This window comes from Erpetoichthys calabaricus, chromosome 9, assembly GCF_900747795.2.
Source record: "Erpetoichthys calabaricus chromosome 9, fErpCal1.3, whole genome shotgun sequence".
Lineage (NCBI taxonomy): Eukaryota > Metazoa > Chordata > Cladistia > Polypteriformes > Polypteridae > Erpetoichthys > Erpetoichthys calabaricus.
The window spans coordinates 93,198,903-93,216,572 of record NC_041402.2 but is presented as its reverse complement, the minus strand read 5'-3'; the positions used below and the strand labels follow the sequence as shown (position 1 = coordinate 93,216,572).

General features: G+C 40.5%; 1 protein-coding gene across 3 annotated transcripts in view; it reads left to right on the top strand.

Moving 5' to 3' along the window:
• Positions 1-17,670, top strand: part of pex5 (peroxisomal biogenesis factor 5) — an 89,811-nt gene that overhangs the window by 54,464 nt on the left and 17,677 nt on the right. For all 3 annotated transcript variants that reach the window (XM_028809929.2, XM_028809928.2, XM_051932126.1), the window contains one exon: positions 78-161. In XM_028809929.2, coding sequence (XP_028665762.1) covers positions 78-161 — 84 coding nt within the window. The remainder of the gene's footprint in view (positions 1-77; positions 162-17,670) is intronic.

Sequence of the window (17,670 nt, the reverse complement as noted above, 5' to 3'; positions counted from 1 at the left end):
CTCTCTCTCTGATTCCTTTGCTTTGTCATTGATTATTCCTTAACATTACTATGATATTTTTTTAAATCTCTTTCTAGTCATCTTTAGAAGCCTGGGTTGATGAGTTCACTACAAGGGGTTCTACTGATCCAGAATTTGAAAAAACCTGTGCTGCTGTTGAGGTGAGTGAGGAAGGAGTACATTTCCTATACATCATTGTTGTTAACTCTATATGCCAACAGTAACAAGGATAAGTACACTATATGGCCAACAGTATGTGGACAACCCACATACTTGAGTTCTGATGTTTCAGCCACACTCATTGTTAACAGAAGCATGAAATCTAGCACCTAACCATGTAGTCTCCTTTGGCCAGCAGAGGGCATTCCAGCTCTGCAAACACCCAACACAAGTGTAAAAGCACAAAGAGTTTTTATTCTGGAAAACTCTTCCCCAAGAATTTCCCACCACGGCTACAAATATTGGTAAGCACAACAGCAAGCACACAGCAATACTTTTGTCTTCTCTCTCTCTCTCAGTTGCTGCCTCCTCCTTCCTCCCAACTCTGGCTCTCGGAGTTGAGGCAAATGGCTCCTTTTATGTAACACCCAGGAGTACTTCTGTGTCCCTTAAGCATTGTCTGAAAGCACTTCCAAGTAAGGCAGAAGCCCCACGAAGTAGGGCTCTCCAGTCAACTCCAATGGAAACCAACAGGACTGAGTTGGCAAACCCCCAAGTCCCATGATGCCCTGTGGGAATGCACAGCACCTCTGCAATGGGGGCTGCCATCTAGGGATCTGGGGGAAGTAATGCCCTGTGCACACTGTCTCCCCCTGTCCTTCTATTGCAGAGGCGTCTCAGCCGTCTCTCACACTACATTGACAAACATTGGCAGTAGAATGGGTTGTACTAACGAGCTCCATGATTTTAAACCTTCCCAGAGTTTTCCACAATGCTATCTTTTCCACAAGTCAGTACATTCAATTCAATTCAATTCAATTTTATTTGTCATTCAGCAGAACATCCAAGATGTGCTGCAGAACGAAAATACAATGCACAAGACATTAATAAAAACACATAGTTAAAATCAGCCTACAATAAAATGCTTCATTTAAAAGACGAACGGCAGTAGGAAAAAAAATGTTTTTAAACCTGGTAGTTCTACATTTCAGGCTGCGGTACCTTCTGCTTGAGGGCATGAGGGAAAAGAGTTCAGAGGCAGGATAAGTAGGGTCTCTAGAAATCCGCACAGCTCTGGCCAGACAGCGTTGTTTTGCCAAATCTTGTACATTTGGCAACGGGGCTCCAATGATCCTCTCCGCAGCCCTCACCACTTTCCTCAGTGCTTTCCAGTCCGAAGCGCTGCAGCTCTCCTGCCACAGAGAGCTGCTGCTGGTTAGCACGCTCTCTATGGTCCCTCTGTAAAAAGTGGTGAGGACTGACTTACTGAGATGGGCCCTCTTTAGCCTCCGCAGAAAGATCAAGCGCTGGTGAGCTTTCTTGATGACGGAGGAGGTGTGCAGGGACCAGGTGAGGTTGTTCGTCACATTAACTCCCAGGAACTTAGTAGACTGCACAATTTCCACAGCAGTGTTCTTAATGTAGACCGGGATGTGTATCAGCTATTTCTTCCTGAAGTCGATCACCAGTTCTTTTGTTTTTTTCGACATTCAGTATCAGATTGTTTTTTATCACACCATTCCACAAATGACTTCACCTCCTCTCTGTAATCCCCCTCCCCGTCACCTCGAATGAGACCCACCACTGTTGTGTCGTCCGCATACTTAATAATTTGGTTTGTGCTGAACTTGGCACAACAATCGTGGGTCATGAGCGTGAAGAGGAGGGGACTTAGAACACACCCCTGTGGAGAACCTGTGCTCAAGGAGATGGTATCTGATTTATTTTTTCCTACCCGTACGTACTGTGGCCTATCCATTAGAAAGTCCAATATCCAGTTTTGCAGAGGTATGCCCAGTCCCAATGGGCCCAGTTTGCTGATCAAATTCTGAGGGATGATGGTATTAAAAGCCGAACTAAAATCAACAAACAGCATGCGGACCATAGCGTCTCTATTCTGCAGATGTTCCAATGAAAAATGGAGTGCAATAGATATGGCATCCTCTGTGGCACGGTTGGAGCGGTAGACGAATTGGAGTGGGTCAAAAGAGGAGGGTAGGACAGAAGTAATGTGGTCCTTGATCAGCCTCTCGAAACATTTCATCACTATTGATGTTAAGGCTACAGGGCGATAGTCATTCATGGTTGTGACTGTGGGTTTTTTCGGAACTGGGATGATTTCTGAGGTTTTAAAGCAAGATGGCACAACAGCTTGACACAGAGAGATGTTAAATATATCCGTAAGGACATGTGTCAGCTGCTCCGCACATCCTTTGAGTACACAACCTGGTATCTGGTCTGGTCCCGCAGCTTTCCTTGGATTAATTCTCCTCAAAGTCCGTAGAACATCATCCGGTTCCAGACACAGTGCCTTCTCATCAGGATGAGGGGTGGCCTTCACTGGTGATGTATCATTCAATGCTTCAAACCGTCCAAAGTACTTATTTAGGTGATTCAGAAAGTTGAAGCTATCATCACAGGGGTAAGAAACTGTTTTGTAATCTGTCACAGATTTAATCCCCTGCCACAATCTTCTGCTGTTCCTGTGATCTTGAAAATGACTCTCTATTTTCTTTCCATGAGCCCTTGTAGCTCTTCTAATAGCTTTATTTAGGTTGGCTCTTGCTGTTCTAAGGGCAGCTATATCTCCAGATTTAAAAGCACAGTTTCTCACTTTCAGCAAAACTCGCACCTCAGCAGTCACCCACGGTTTATCGTTTGCCCTGACAATGATGTTTTTGGTGACGCAGACATCCTTCATGCACTTATTTATGTAGCCAAACACAGCCTCTGCATATTCATTTATGTCTATCCTTTGATCTGTGGTAGCTGCCTCACTGAACACAGACTAGTCAGTGCATTCAAAACATTCCTGTAGTGCATTCATGGCTTCTCCTGGCCAAACTCTCACCTGTTTGAGTGATGGTTTTGATCTGATGAGCACAGGTCTATATGCTGGGATTAGCATAATAGAGATGTGGTCTGATGAGCCAAGATGGGGACGTGGGGATGCTTTGAATGCTCCTTTAATGTTGGTGTAGACATGATCCAATATATTGGTTCCTCGAGTTGCAAAATCCACATGTTGGTAAAAATTGGGTAAACCTCTCTTCATGTTTGCCTGGTTAAAATCCCCAGCAACGATGACTACTCCCTCTGGATGTGTGGTTTGCAAATCGTTGATATAGTGGCAGAGTGTGTCAATGGCTGCCTTGGTGTCAGCGTCAGGGGGAATATAAACAGCTACTATAAGTACAACGGAAAATTCCCGTGGCAAATAAAAAGGCCGTTATTTAACTACCAAAAACTCAGTGTCCGGAGAGCAACATGTGTGGATTATTTTTGAGTCAACACACCATCTGTTGTTTATGTAGACGATGATACCTCCGCCCCGTGTTTTGCCGCTGAGACTGCTGCTCCTGTCTGCCCGATGAATCGTTAGCCCCTCCAGGCTAATAGCAGTGTCGGTTGTGGAGTCGGTGAGCCAGGACTCCATAAAGACAAAAGCACAGCAATCCTTAATCTCCCGCTTCGATGTTAAATCCAACCGAATGTAGTCCAATTTATTCTCCAGTGAGCGGATATTTGCCACCAATATCGATGGTAGTGGCGTTCTGCATGGATTAGCTTTAGCCTTAACGCTGAGCCCACCGCGGACACCTCGCTTTTGTTTACGCGTACACCGCCGCTGTCTTGTTCTCGAGGCGCGGATAGCACAGGTAGATAATATGGGTGATAGACTGGCCTCACCGCTTGTCCGCAGCAGTCCAAATTCTTTCAGTAGAACCATGGTATTTGGATTTACTAGTCCTTTATCCTGTTCCATAACCAATGACAGAAGGTTTAGACGAGTATATGTCTGAATTTCCATGTTGAGTGATATTAAATCACTATAAAGAACGTGTTTTTATCACGAGCCCGTGCAGCCGCAGCCTGCGTGGCGCCGCCTGCCTTGAAAGCAATATACATGATATTTTTGCTCTGTTAGATTTGTCCCAGTCAACTATAAGTGCAATTTATGTGAGTTAGAAGTGTCTATAAGCAACAACAGCTTAGCTACAAAATAGTAGATCACATAAACTCAGAGTGGATCTGCCAAGTGCTGAAGCTCATAGCATGTAAAAATCGAGTATCCACAGTTGCATCACTCATAACAGAGTTTCAAGCTGCCTCTGGTAGTAACATCAGCACAAGAGCATTTTGTCAGGAGCTTCATGAATTCCGTGGCCAAACAGCAGCACACAAGCTTAGGGTCTTTGTGCCATCAGCTAGATTGGTATGAAACATGCTGCCATTATACAGTACTCTGAAGCAGTATGAACATGTTCTCTGGACTAACAAATCACGCTTCACTATCTGACAGTCTGATGTCTAAAATGTCTTTATATTCATCCAACTGTGCACGGCTTGTGGCAAGAGTTTGGGGAAGGCGCTTTTCTGTTCTAGCATGATTGTGCCCTGTTTACAAAGCCAGGTCTATAAAAACATGGTTTAACAGGTTTAGTGTGGAGGAAATTGAGTGGCCTGCACTGAGCCTTGACCTCAGTCCTACGGAACACTTTTAGAATAAATTGGAACCCTGGTTGCAATCTAGGTCTTCTTATCCAACATCAGTACCTGACCTCGCAAATGATTTTTTGGTAAATGGGCACAAATTCCAATAGACATGCTCCAAAACCTTTTGGAAAGCCTTTCCAGAAAAGTAGAGTCTGTTACAACTGTAGATAGGAGGTGAACTACATTATAATGGCAATATTTTTGGAATGGGATGGCCATCATGATCGTATAGGTGTGATGGTCAGGTGTCCATGAACTTTTGACCATATAGTGTAAGAAGACATCTTGTGTAATTTTTTTAATTTGTCATGTCTCTTAAGTGTAGCACAAAAATTATTCTGTTTTCAAACTTGTGACTTCCACTATTTCAGTTTATTTGTATCTTAAATCGTTATTGCTTGTGTCCATTTGTTTATTTATTTATTTATTAGTTCTCTGTACCAATTTTTAGAGATGCTTCCAAATGCACTTGCTATAAAGCACAGGCCTATAAAATGGAGAATTCCCCTTTTTAATGTATGGGCTCAATAAAACACTTGTCAGGGTCAGTTTGAATACCTCAAACTATTTTTATATCTGTTGTTTTTAAAAGAAGATCAAATTTAATAAGCTTAAGATACTTTTCTAGCCATTTCTTCACTAACAAAAACATTTAATGGGAAAACCATTTTGTGTATATTACTGTATTAAAACACAACACTTCTTCCTGTTGCTGCAGTTTTCCTAGTAAATTAAATATTGGCACAATTTATTTTTCTTACTTGTTGCAGTTAGAATTATTATTTTCATATTTAACCTTTAAAGTAGAAAATAAATATATATTTATTAATGCTTATTTAATAATATTAAATAAGTATTGAATGACTTTAAATGTTGGAAAGTCATTTGGAAGTGACAAACTTGTCAGGTTGCCTCTACACAGCTTCATGCCTTGAAGACCAAAAGCATATGGCATTTTATTTTATTACTTTTGTATCCTTTGATGTCTTAGTGTGTTTTTGAAAATTTTATACCAACATGTATATACTATTAGTACAACTTTAAATACATGAGATTTTAGTGCATTTACTAAAAAGCCAAGATAAATATATAAAAGTGTTTTGGGCATAGAGGGTGTGTTGGGGGTTTCAAATAACATTTAAAAAGGCTTGCAATGCACATATGTCAAAAATGTTAGACTTCTCCTTTAAATTTGGGAACATACCCTGTTTATGAGCAGAGAAAAGCTGATGAGCCTGATGAGATGAACATTTATTTAACTTTCACTGCTAAGGTAATGACTATGTTTTTAATAATGATCATGATTGCACCACTGACAAATATAGGGTTATATATCCCAGATATTTTTATCAGCATATTTTAAGTACAAAACGTTCTAGTTCTTTTTTAAAATTAATTTTTTTTATTCTGTTATTTCTAATACATTGTCATGCATCACTTTATTATCTGACCACAAGAGGGTACTATATTTTCATTGAAAGAGCACATATAAAATGTCATGTACTGCAGTGCTGTTCTTGCAGTCATTTTTACAAGTATTAAACCTTATTTTTCCGAAATAAGATATACTCTACAAAATGTATTTTGCTTGCATCTTTTCAAACACATTTATTTAGTACAACTTATTTAAAATTATTAATTTTTCATATAAGTGGTTATGTCAGTAACAACTCTGTTTTACTTGTTTATACTGTAATTTACTTTTGTAATGCAGTTTTATGAGGGGTTATAATGAAGGTTGAGATCATAATTTTATAAATATGCTGTATTTTTATATTTGTCTAATATACACAAGCAGTTAGATGTGATTGCCTGCAATGGGAAAAAAAGAAATACTCTTCCCTTGCAGAGACAATGCAAATCTGCCTTACAAGGGTGGGAAGGAGGACACAGCCAGGGTATGGTAAATTCTGTAGTGATAGTAGTTGACCTGGAAGTAAGAATACCTCACACCCTCTGAAGAAGATGCAGAGGTTCTCTTAAGGTACTAAGGCTCTGCGTACTGAGAGGGAGCGAAAGGGAAAAGAGAGAGGGGAAGGCCACAAAGGGTAGCTAAGAGGTTACAATACCTACTGACCAATAAATAGTCATACATGGTCAAAAGCCAAAAGAATTTCCAATAACAGAAGTAGTTCTGTAAACAGAGTATTGTCAGTATTAATAATAATCTTTCTTAATAAAATTTGCATCCAGTACATACATACCTATTGATTGTGGAATCTTGGTGTACATGCCTAGCTTTGTTAAACAGCTGGAGGGTTTGAACATCAGTCTCTAGCTAAGATGCATACAGTGCCTCTAAAAAGTATTCACCCCTTGGAAGTTTTTACATTGTAAATTTATTCAACGTTCAATTACATTGTATTTAATATGTGTTTGTTTTTTTGATATTGATCAACAGAAAAAATACTTTTTAATGTTAAAATGAAAACAGATCTCTGCAAACTGATCTAAATTAATTATAAAATATCTGATTGCCCAAATATTCAACCCTTTCAAGTCAGTATTTTTTGATGCACTTCTTATAGCAGTTTTATATTGGAGTCTGTGTGCGCATGTCTCTGTCAGCTTTCTACATTCTTGGTTTGGAAACGGCTTAAGCTGTATCAGGCTACATGGAGTTTGTGAGTAAACTATTTTGCATTCAACAACAAATTCTTAATTTTGGAAAACAAATTTTCTCCCACTTTTCTCATTGCTTTTTTAACAGTGGTTTTCTCTTTTTTATACTTGCCCATAAAGCTGCAGTTGGTGAAGCACTTGGGCAGTAGTTGTCTGCATAGTTTTTCCAATATCAGCCATTGTAGCAAGTGACTACTTCAGAGTTGGCACAAGACTCTTGGTGGCCTCCCTCACTAGTCCTCTTCTTCCACGGTATTTTTTTGTGGACAGCCATTAAGCAGATTTATAGCTGTTTCATACATTTTCCATTACTTAATGATTTCTTTACTGTACTCTAAGGGATATTGCTGGAGACAGCATTAACTGAGACTGATGTACTGATGTCATTCTTGCGTGTTAAAGTAGAAGTGTTGAGTGCTGCTTCTGTGTGGGAGTTAATTAAAATGTATCTTTTGCTCCAAAACATTTTGTTGTTAGTTGCAAGTAAGGGGCCATGCAGGACATTTTACAGCTGCTTTACCTTTAGAAGGATTTTTTTTGCTGTTTTTCCTTTTCATTCATATTGAAGCCAAGGTAGCTGTTTGAAAAGATGCTTTTGTTCAAACTTGTAGTGTGGGAAGGTCACAGAATACCAAAAGCAGAGGCATAAACCAGCAGAAAAGTGACTAATACCCAGCGACTTATAGATAAAAGTAGCCATGATTACTTCTTAAAAGGATATTAAAATGTAAAAAGAATAATCAGATGAACCTAGTAGAGAGCAAGAACATAAGAAAAACACAACATTAGAGGGGCATGGAGAAGGGCAAGCAGTAGTAGAAACCATCAAGTCAATAAGTAAATAACTGGAGCAGCAGAGTATTCAGTAAGTACATTTTTGGTGAGCAGAAATTAGTGTGTTAAAAGAATTACCAGGACTCATATCAAGTTGTGCTGGCTCTAGCAAGTGCACAAGTGCTCACAAATAGAGAGGAACACATTTTAAGTACAAACAGTGTGAGCGCAGGGACAGAGCTTGAAAATAAAAAAGCAATAAGAGGTGAGCAGAGGACGTAAGCAAGCAGAGAAAAAGTAAAGTTTAGAAACTTCAAAGAAAGAGACAGTAGGGTGTGGGAGTATTATAGGAGATAAGGGTCTAGCAGGTGTTAAATAACTGCGGCAAGTTCTTTAAACTGATATTTAATTTCTCAGTTATAATAGTTAAGTCATTTACATTTTAATAAAAAAAGGGTTGAGCACTTAACTAATCCAAATCCAAATTTTAATAGAGGCCAATGCAATGCAAATCTTGTTAAATGTTGGGCTAACTGGAGCATAGCTTGGATGAGTTGGGCCTTCTTAAAACCTACTGTTGCAGAAGATATATGACGATCCACCGTCTCGAGCTCAGGGTTGTTTGAACTTGAGAAGGTGGTGACTAGCCTGCTCTGTAGTAGAATATTGGTGGATGTAGCCCAGGTATCTTTTTGGGAGATAATGTGCACTCCTTATGTTGCCAGGGGAGAGACTTCAGACCAGAGAGCTATAGATAGGTGGTTTACAGTCAGACACAAGCACATTGAAGGAAATGTGGAGCTCTATGCAGGGGGTGGGTTAGTGGTTTCCCTTGGTGTCCAGGGTGTGCACCCCTTAACTTGCCTATATGGCCCCCCTCGGAAGACACTGTCCTAGGCCACCACCTCTGTCACTTAATGGGTTGACCAGTTCTGCTTAAAGGAATAACACGCAAGTCAATGCAAAAATTTTTAGAGGTAACTCTTATTTCTAAATTTTAGAAATATTAATAAATGTAAAACTTTAATCTGCTGCATTTGAAGTAGGAATGTAACGTCAATTTTTTTTAAGGTTAAATATTAAATAAACTTTAAATAAAAAAATAAAATAAAAAAAAAATAAAAATTAATAAACATTTAACTCATTAAGACAGGAGTATGCAGTTACAGTTAGTTACTTGCAGGCCAGTTTTATTCTGGTTTTTTTTGTTTTTTTTTTCTTTTTTATGCTGTTCATTAATAGCTAACAGTCTGTATAACTAGAGCACCTTTGTTCCCTCGATTTTTAAACTGTTGTTCCACAGCGTGTTACTCTTTTATTTTATTACATGCAATTTTAAAATTATTCTTCATCACATTTATTATATAATGCAAGGTGCTACAACTTTTTAGTGTTCCTTGTGTAAACAGTGGCATGACTCCTTCATGTTTTCATATACTTAATATGTTTCATAGCGTGTATTTAGTAAGTCAGGGCTCATTTGTAGCCCAACAAAAGCATGTCTCATGAAAGAGCATGTTGAGATGCTAGTCTTTTTGCAAAAAATGTGGAAGTTGCAAAGACATCATAGTTTATTTATATAAAAAAGCAGGGTGCACTGTCAGCATTTATGTAAAACCTTTAAGTGCATTAGTAGTCTGTTAATTTTCTGAACAATTGTTTACAAAAGTCCGTATTACTATAATATTCTTTTACACTTGAATGTTTAATGTTTGATTCAAAAATTTTTTGTATTGTTTAGAAAAGGTTTCTATACTATTTATGCAATTAACATTTAATGACATTTGAAAAATTTCATTGTACTACCAGTTTTTGTTTTCATCGATTTACAAAAATTGTTGACTGGATTTAAACTTCTCTATTTTTTGTTGTTTACTGAACTTTTTCCTTCTATGAAAGACTGCACTACTTGAAGTATTAAAATTTAATGACTACAATTTCTATAATTTTTCATTAATGTAAAGATTTTAATGCATATGGAATTGCAATTTATTTAAATGTTGTTTTTATTGAGTTACTTAATTTACTGTATTTGGTCTTAAAAATGGTATTGAATTTCAATACTTAGTATCGTATCAAAGTTTGAAATATTTGTATTGTGACCACCCTATAGTCGGGGACTTAGTCATTAGGGGGATTGAGACACGGTGATATTAAAAGTGGTGTACCACAAGGGTCAGTGGTGCGGCTGCTGCCGCTTTCAGTATATGTAAATGATCAGGACAGGAACATAAATAGCAATCTGGTTAACTTTGAAAATAATACTAAACTAGGTGAAATGGCAGCTGATCAAGAATCCGCTGTGTCATTACAGAGGGACTTAGACAGCAAACAGAATTGCCCAGGTTTTTAGCAGATTACATTTAATGTAAGTTAATTTAAGGTGTTACACGTAGTAAGTAGAAATGGTAGATTTGAGTACACAATAGGAGGTCTGCAATTTCAAAGTACCCATAATGAGAAAGAACTGGGAGTCATAGTAGACTTGTCGCTATTATCCAGGCAGTGTACAGAAGGCTTTAAGAAGGCTAATAGAATGTTAGGATATATAGCTTGATGTGTAGAGTACAAGTTTTGCTCAAGCTTTGTAACACACTGATGAGGCCTTAGATGGAGTCTGTGTGCAGTTTTGGTCTCCAGGCAACAAAAAAGACACAGCAGCTTTAGAAAAAGACCAAAGAAGAATGACTAGGCTCTTTCAAGGACTGCATGGTATGAGTTATGAGGGAAGATTAAAGGAGTTGAACCTTTTTCAATTTAAGAAACAAAAGATTAAGAGGTGACATGATTGAAGTGTTTACAATTCTGTAGGGAATTAATTTGTACAGTGACTCAAGACTGTTACTTTAAAATGAGTTCAAGAACATGGGGACACAGTTGAATATTTCACAAACATTAGAAAGTTTTTTTTCACAAAGTGAATCATAGACAAATGGAATAAGTTACCAAGTAGTATGAGAGAGTGTGGGACTTTAGAAACCATCAAATCTTGACTTAATGTTATTTTGGAGAAATAAGGTGGATAAGATTGGTGAACTTTGTTGGGCTAAATGGCATGATTGTATCACTTTTTTTTTCTGCAGTTCTGTTCTGTGACTTGGACATTTTCTTGTCTCCAACCCATGATTTGTGCTTTTGACTGAGTTGCTTGGTGTGTTCTTTTGTCTGCACTTTGTAGGTTAGGCCATAATAGTGACCCACCACAACTTGACCCCTCCAGATTAGGTGCATTTATACTACAATCAAATGATACCCCATGACTACAGATAGTCTCCATTTAACTAATTAGATGACTCCTGAGACTAATTGGCTGCACCAGTTATAATTTACGTGTGTCATGTTAAAGGTGGTTAATACTTATGTGTTCAGATATTTTTTGTTTTATATTTGTACTTGATTTAGGTCACTTTTGAGACCTGTTTTCACTTTAACTTTAAATGGTCTTTTTCTTTTGATCAGTGTCAAAAACACAAATTGGGTATAAGGAGTAAAAACTTTTTTATAGACACAATTCATTCAGTGCAAACAGAGGAAACAAGTTAAAAGACTTGGTAAAGGTTTTCCCATCTCTTAGCAAAACTTTGTTGATCTGTAGCTGGTAATTCATGATTTTGCTTGTTCCATGTCTCTAGCCAATGATGGTTGTATCATCTTCTACATGCAATACATCCTTCCCACAGCACGCCAGTTAATACTAACAGACACAGTAAACAGCTGTACCCACGTATAAAATCTGTAATTTGAGGTATAATGTTCATTTTGATGACATTTGTCATGTATCACTTACCTTAGGGAAAACCAGAATATTTTTGGTGATCTGTATTGTTAGTAATAGTTTCTCATAGCCAAGTCATAAATTAAATCTTCCCACAGTTCTTCTTTTTCTTTTTACATATTGGACAGATGCCTTGTAATTAATTTCTGATTATATAATCAGTCATGCATTTGCATATTAAAATAATTTTTATTTAGTTTCAGGAAAAACAGAGTGCATCAGTAGATAGTTTAGGTGTAAAAGTGCTACTTGCTGCAGGAAAGCCTACAGGTTGTGAAAAATGAATTCCTTGTGTTAAAATTATTCTGTCAAATTAAAGGAAAACTCTTTTTTTCATCTGAGGAACTGCCTACATACAGTAATTCATTCTAGCATCACTCTGTTTTGCAATCTTGTATTATTAAGTACAATATTATCAGTGAGTTCTTGTGACTGTTTTTTTAAGATTTGAGTTGTTTTGCTCCCATCAATAACTTGAATGTGGTCCTGCATGTTGTGTCTTGTTCATGAGCCAGTGAAAGCACAATTTTTCCTCTCTAGGCTACTTCCACTTAATTAACAGATTTTTCTTTTAAGAAGGTGTCTGTATTTGGGAGTCAATGGATCATTGCATTTGCAAATTAAAATTTGGAAGCCATGACTCTTAAAAATATTATTACAATAATATTTCAATGTATTTTATTACTATGCACACTCTAGAATTTCAAATGTAGTTTGTGTTGATGAACAGGAACATATACGCATAATACTAAAACTTAAGCAAACATCTTTCAAGATCTACAAAGAAATTAACAGGTATCCATCGGCGATCATCCTGTCTAGTAACGTCCAGTCGTACTTACGTCTGAGGTCGGTAGCAGGTATCTATCTTATATCTGATCTAAAGTCAGATCAAACTTATGTCCGATGTCCGTAGTGCACGTGTCTGTCTTCCCACACCACATGCGTTTTAAACAGTATGGATTATACTGCCCACCAAGTATGGGTACAGTACATGTAAGCATTATATGTACTTAAAAGCTATGATAAACAGATGCATTACAGATATATGTATGTACTCTTTATTATTATATGGTAAGAAAAAAAAACGCAGTACTGTATAATGTTTTTCTAATAGTCTCATAGCTTATTAGCATAGCTCCTTGCATCTCGTTTGTCGGTGTCTCTCGTGTGCATTTCATAACTTCTGTATTTTCATATAATCATAATAGCCCTTAAACGGGACAAGATTTAAAAGAGGTACAATTATCAGCACAGCAGATCAGACAGATCAACTTAGACCTGGCAAAGGAAAGAAGGCATCTGGTGCGGTGTGAAGATTCGAGAGGACAGTGTTCCCCCATGAAGAGGAAGAGGGAGAATTGGGCTCTCAAAGACAACAGCTGAAACTGTTCAGGGTCCATTCTTAAAGTGAAATAAACGGTCCTTTCAAAGATCATTAAACAGCTGCTTATGTCAGAGTGTCAGTTTGCTGCTCATCCTCTTCAAGGGGTATAGTAGAGAATCTTCACACCATACCAGCTGCCTTCTTTCCTTTTCTAGGTCCAAATTGGATTTTCTGACTTACCCGCACTGTTCAGCACACCTCTTTTTAAGCTCCTTCAGTGCACACAACTCCACCCTGTGAAGACTCACCTGTCTGTTCTTTCACAAGTCACTACACAAGTCACTAAACAAAGTTAAAAGACATTAAACAATATTAAAGTGGCAAAGCAGTGAAAGTTATTGCATGTGAGATTTATTTAAATAATATTCTATCTTTTTCTGTACAGTAAATCTGATAGCTCATTTATAATTATCAAGATAAACCCAGTGCAGGAATGTAACACGTTCATACAGTGCATCTGGAAAGTATTCACAGCGCATCACTTTTTCCACATTTTGTTATGTTACAGCCTTATTCCAAAATGGATTAAATTCATTATAATGACATGAAAAAAGTTTACTTGAAGTTTTTGCAAATTTATTAAAAATAAAAAAATCGAGAAAGCAGCTTAATTGGAGTTCACCTGTGGTAAATTCATTTGACTGGACATGATTTGGAAAGGCACACACCTGTCTATATAAGGTCCCACAGTTGACAGTTCATGTCAGAGCACAAACCAAGCATGAAGTCAAAGGAATTGTCTGTAGACCACCGAGACAGAATTGTCTCAAGGCACATATCTGGGGAAGGTTACAGAAAAGTTTCTGCTGCTCTGCAGGTCCCAATGAGCACAGTGGCCTCCATCATCCGTAAGTGGAAGAAGTTTGAAACCACCAAGACTCTTCCTAGAGCTGGCCGGCCATCTAAACTGAGCGATCGGTGGAGAAGGGCCTTAGTCAGGGAGGTGACCAAGAACCCGATGGTCACTCTGTCAGAGCTCCAGAGGTCCTCTGTAGAGAGAGGAGAACCTTCCAGAAGGACAACCATCTCTGCAGCAATCCACCAATCAGGCCTGTATGGTACAGTGGCCAGACGGAAGCCACTCCTTAGTAAAAGGCACATGGCAGCCCGCCTGGAGTTTGCCAAAAGGCACCTGAAGGACTCTCAGACCATGAGAAAGAAAATTCTCTGGTCTGATGAGACAAAGATTGAACTCTTTGGTGTGAATGCCAGGCATCACGTTTGGAGTAAACCTGGCACCATCCCTACAGTGAAGCATGGTGGTGGCAGCATCATGCTGTGGGGATGTTTTTCAGCGGCAGGAACTGGGAGACTAGTCAGGATAAAGGAAAAGATGACTGCAGCAATGTACAGAGACATCCTGGATGAAAACCTGCTCCAGAGCACTCTTGACCTCAGACTGGGGCGACGGTTCATCTTTCAGCAGGACAACAACCCTAAGCACACAGCCAAGATATCAAAAGAGTGGCTTCAGGGCAACTCTGTGAATGTCCTTGAGTGGCCCAGCCAGAGCCCAGACTTCAATCTGATTGAACATCTCTGGAGAGATCTTAAAATGGCTGTGCACCGACGCTTCCCATCCAACCTGATGGAGCTTGAGAGGTGCTGCAAAGAGGAATGGGCGAAACTGGCCAAGTTTAGGTGTGCCAAGCTTGTGGCATCATATTCAACAAGACTTGAGGCTGTAATTGCTGCCAAAGGTGCATCGACAAAGTATTGAGCAAAGGCTGTGAATACTTATGTACATGTGATTTCTCAGTTTATTTTTAATAAATTTGCAAAAACCTGAAGTAAACTTTTTTGACGTTGTCATTATGGGGTGTTGTGTGCAGAATTCTGAGGAAAAAAATGAATTTAATCAATTTTGGAATAAGGCTGTAACATAACAAAAGGTGGAAAAAGTGATGCACTGTGAATACTTTCTGGATGCACTGTATGTAGATGGATACATGTATGTACAGTATATTACCCATATGCAGGGTGTCCTTGGTTAACTACATTGTCAAATGGACCATCCACAGTTAAACAATGACAATTTCAGTTTAATACAATATATCTGACAATGCAGATCTGGTTTGGAGATACTCAGTGGGATGGTGGAAATTACCTAGCAGATCAAGGGCATCTGTAGGAAATGCTGTAAAATTAAATGTTTGAATAAGAAGTTTACTTTATTTTCCATTTGCAACAACAAATCCTCTACATGGGTGGCCAGAGGCCCTCGTAGACAGCAACAAGAGAAAGAAAATGAGGTACTTGGCAATAAGCAATTCAAAATTTATTGCGCTTTGATAACAATGCAATATTACATTAGGTTAGAGACTAGAGATCTTTATTGTCACATACAGTGCAAACCAAAGAGAAACCCGTGTGCCACAGTTGTAGTGATGTATAAATAATCCATCCATCCATCCTCTTCCGCTTATCCGAGGTCGGGTCGTGGGGGCAGCAGCTTGAGCAGAGATACCCAGACTTCCCTCTCCCCGGCCACTTCTTCTAGCTCTTCCGGGAGAATCCCGTGGCGTTCACAGGCCAGCCGGGAGACATAGTCCCTCCAGCGTGTCCTGGGTCTTCCCCAGGGCCTCCTCCCGGTTGTACGTGCCCGGAACATCTCACCAGGGAGGCATCCAGGAGACATCCTGATCAGATGCCCGAGCCACCTCATCTTACTTCTCTCAATGCGGAGGAGCAGCAGCTCTACTCTGAGCCCCTCCCGGATGACCAAGCTTCTCACCCTATCTTTAAGGGAGAGCCCACACACCCTGCGGAGGAAACTTATTTCAGCCGCTTGTATTCGCGATCTCGTTCTTTCGGTCACTACCCATAGCTCATGACCATAGGTGAGGGTAGGAACATAGATCGACTGGTAAATTGAGAGCTTCACCTTTCGGCTCAGCTCCTTTTTCACCACGACAGACCGATGCAGAGCCTGCATCACTGCGGACGCCACACTGATCCGCCTGTCGATCTCACGCTCCATTCTTCCCACACTCGTGAACAAGACCCCGAGATACTTGAACTCCTCCACTTGGGGCAGGATCTCGCTCCCAACCCTGAGAGGGCACTCCACCCTTTGTCGGCTGAGGACCATGGTCTCGGATTTGGAGGTGCTGATTCCCATCCCAGCCGCTTCACACTCAGCTGCGAAGTGATCCAGAGAGAGCTGAAGATCATGGCCTGATGAAGCAAACAGGACAACATCATCTGCAAAAAGCAGTGACCCAATCCTGCGTCCACCAAACCGGAACCCCTCAACAGCCAGGCTGTGCCTAGAAATCCATCCATCCATCCATTTTCCAACCCGCTGAATCCGAACACAGGGTCACGGGGGTCCGCTGGAGCCAATCCCAGCCAACACAGGGCACAAGGCAGGAACCAATCCTGGGCAGGGTGCCAACCCACCGCAGGACACACACAAACACACCAAGCACACACTAGGGCCAATTTAGAACCGCCAATCCACCTAACCTGCATGTCTTTGGACTGTGGGAGGAAACCGGAGTGCCCGGAGGAAACCCACGCAGACACGGGGAGAACATGCAAACTCCACACAGGGAGGACCCGAGAAGCGAACCCAGGTCCCCAGATCTCCCAACTGCGAGGCAGCAGCGCTACCCACTGCGCCACCGTGGCGCCTAGAAATTCTGTCCATAAAAGTTATGAACATGATCTGTGACAAAGGGCAGCCCTGGCAGAGTCCAACTCTCACTGGAAACAGGTTCGACTTACTGCCGGCAATGCGGACCAAGCTCTGACACCGGTTGTACAGGGACCGAACAGCCCTTATCAGGGGGTCCGGTACCCCATACTCCCAGAGCACCCTCCACAGGATTCCCTGAGGGACACAGTCGGAACACCTTTTCCAAGTCCACAAAATACATGTAGACTGGTTGGGCGAACTCCCATGCATCCTCCAGGACTCTGCTAAGGGTAAAAGCTGGTCCGCTGGTCCACTGTTCCTCGACCAGGACGAAAACCACACTGTTCCTCATGAATCCGAGGTTCGACTATCCGACGGATGCTCCTCTCCAGAACACCCTAATAGACTTTTCCAGGGAGGCTGAGGAGTGTGATCCCTCTGTAGTTGGAACACTCCAGTCCCCTTCTTAAAGAGGGGGACCACCACCCCGTTCTGCCAATCCAGAGGACCTGTCCCTAATGTCCATACGATGTTGCAGAGTCGTGTCAACCAAGACAGCCCTACAACATCCAGAGCCTTGAGGAACTCCGGGCGTATCTCATCCACCCCCGGGGGCCTGCCACCAAGGAGTTTTTTGACCACCTTGGTGACCTCAGTCCAAGAGATGGGGGAGCCCACCTCTGAGTCCCCAGGCTCTGCTTCCTCACTGGAAGGCATGTTAGTGTGATTGAGGAGGTCTTCGAAGTACTCCCCCCACTGACCCTCAATGTCCCGTGTCGAGGTCAGCAGCGCATCATCCCCACCATATACAGTGTT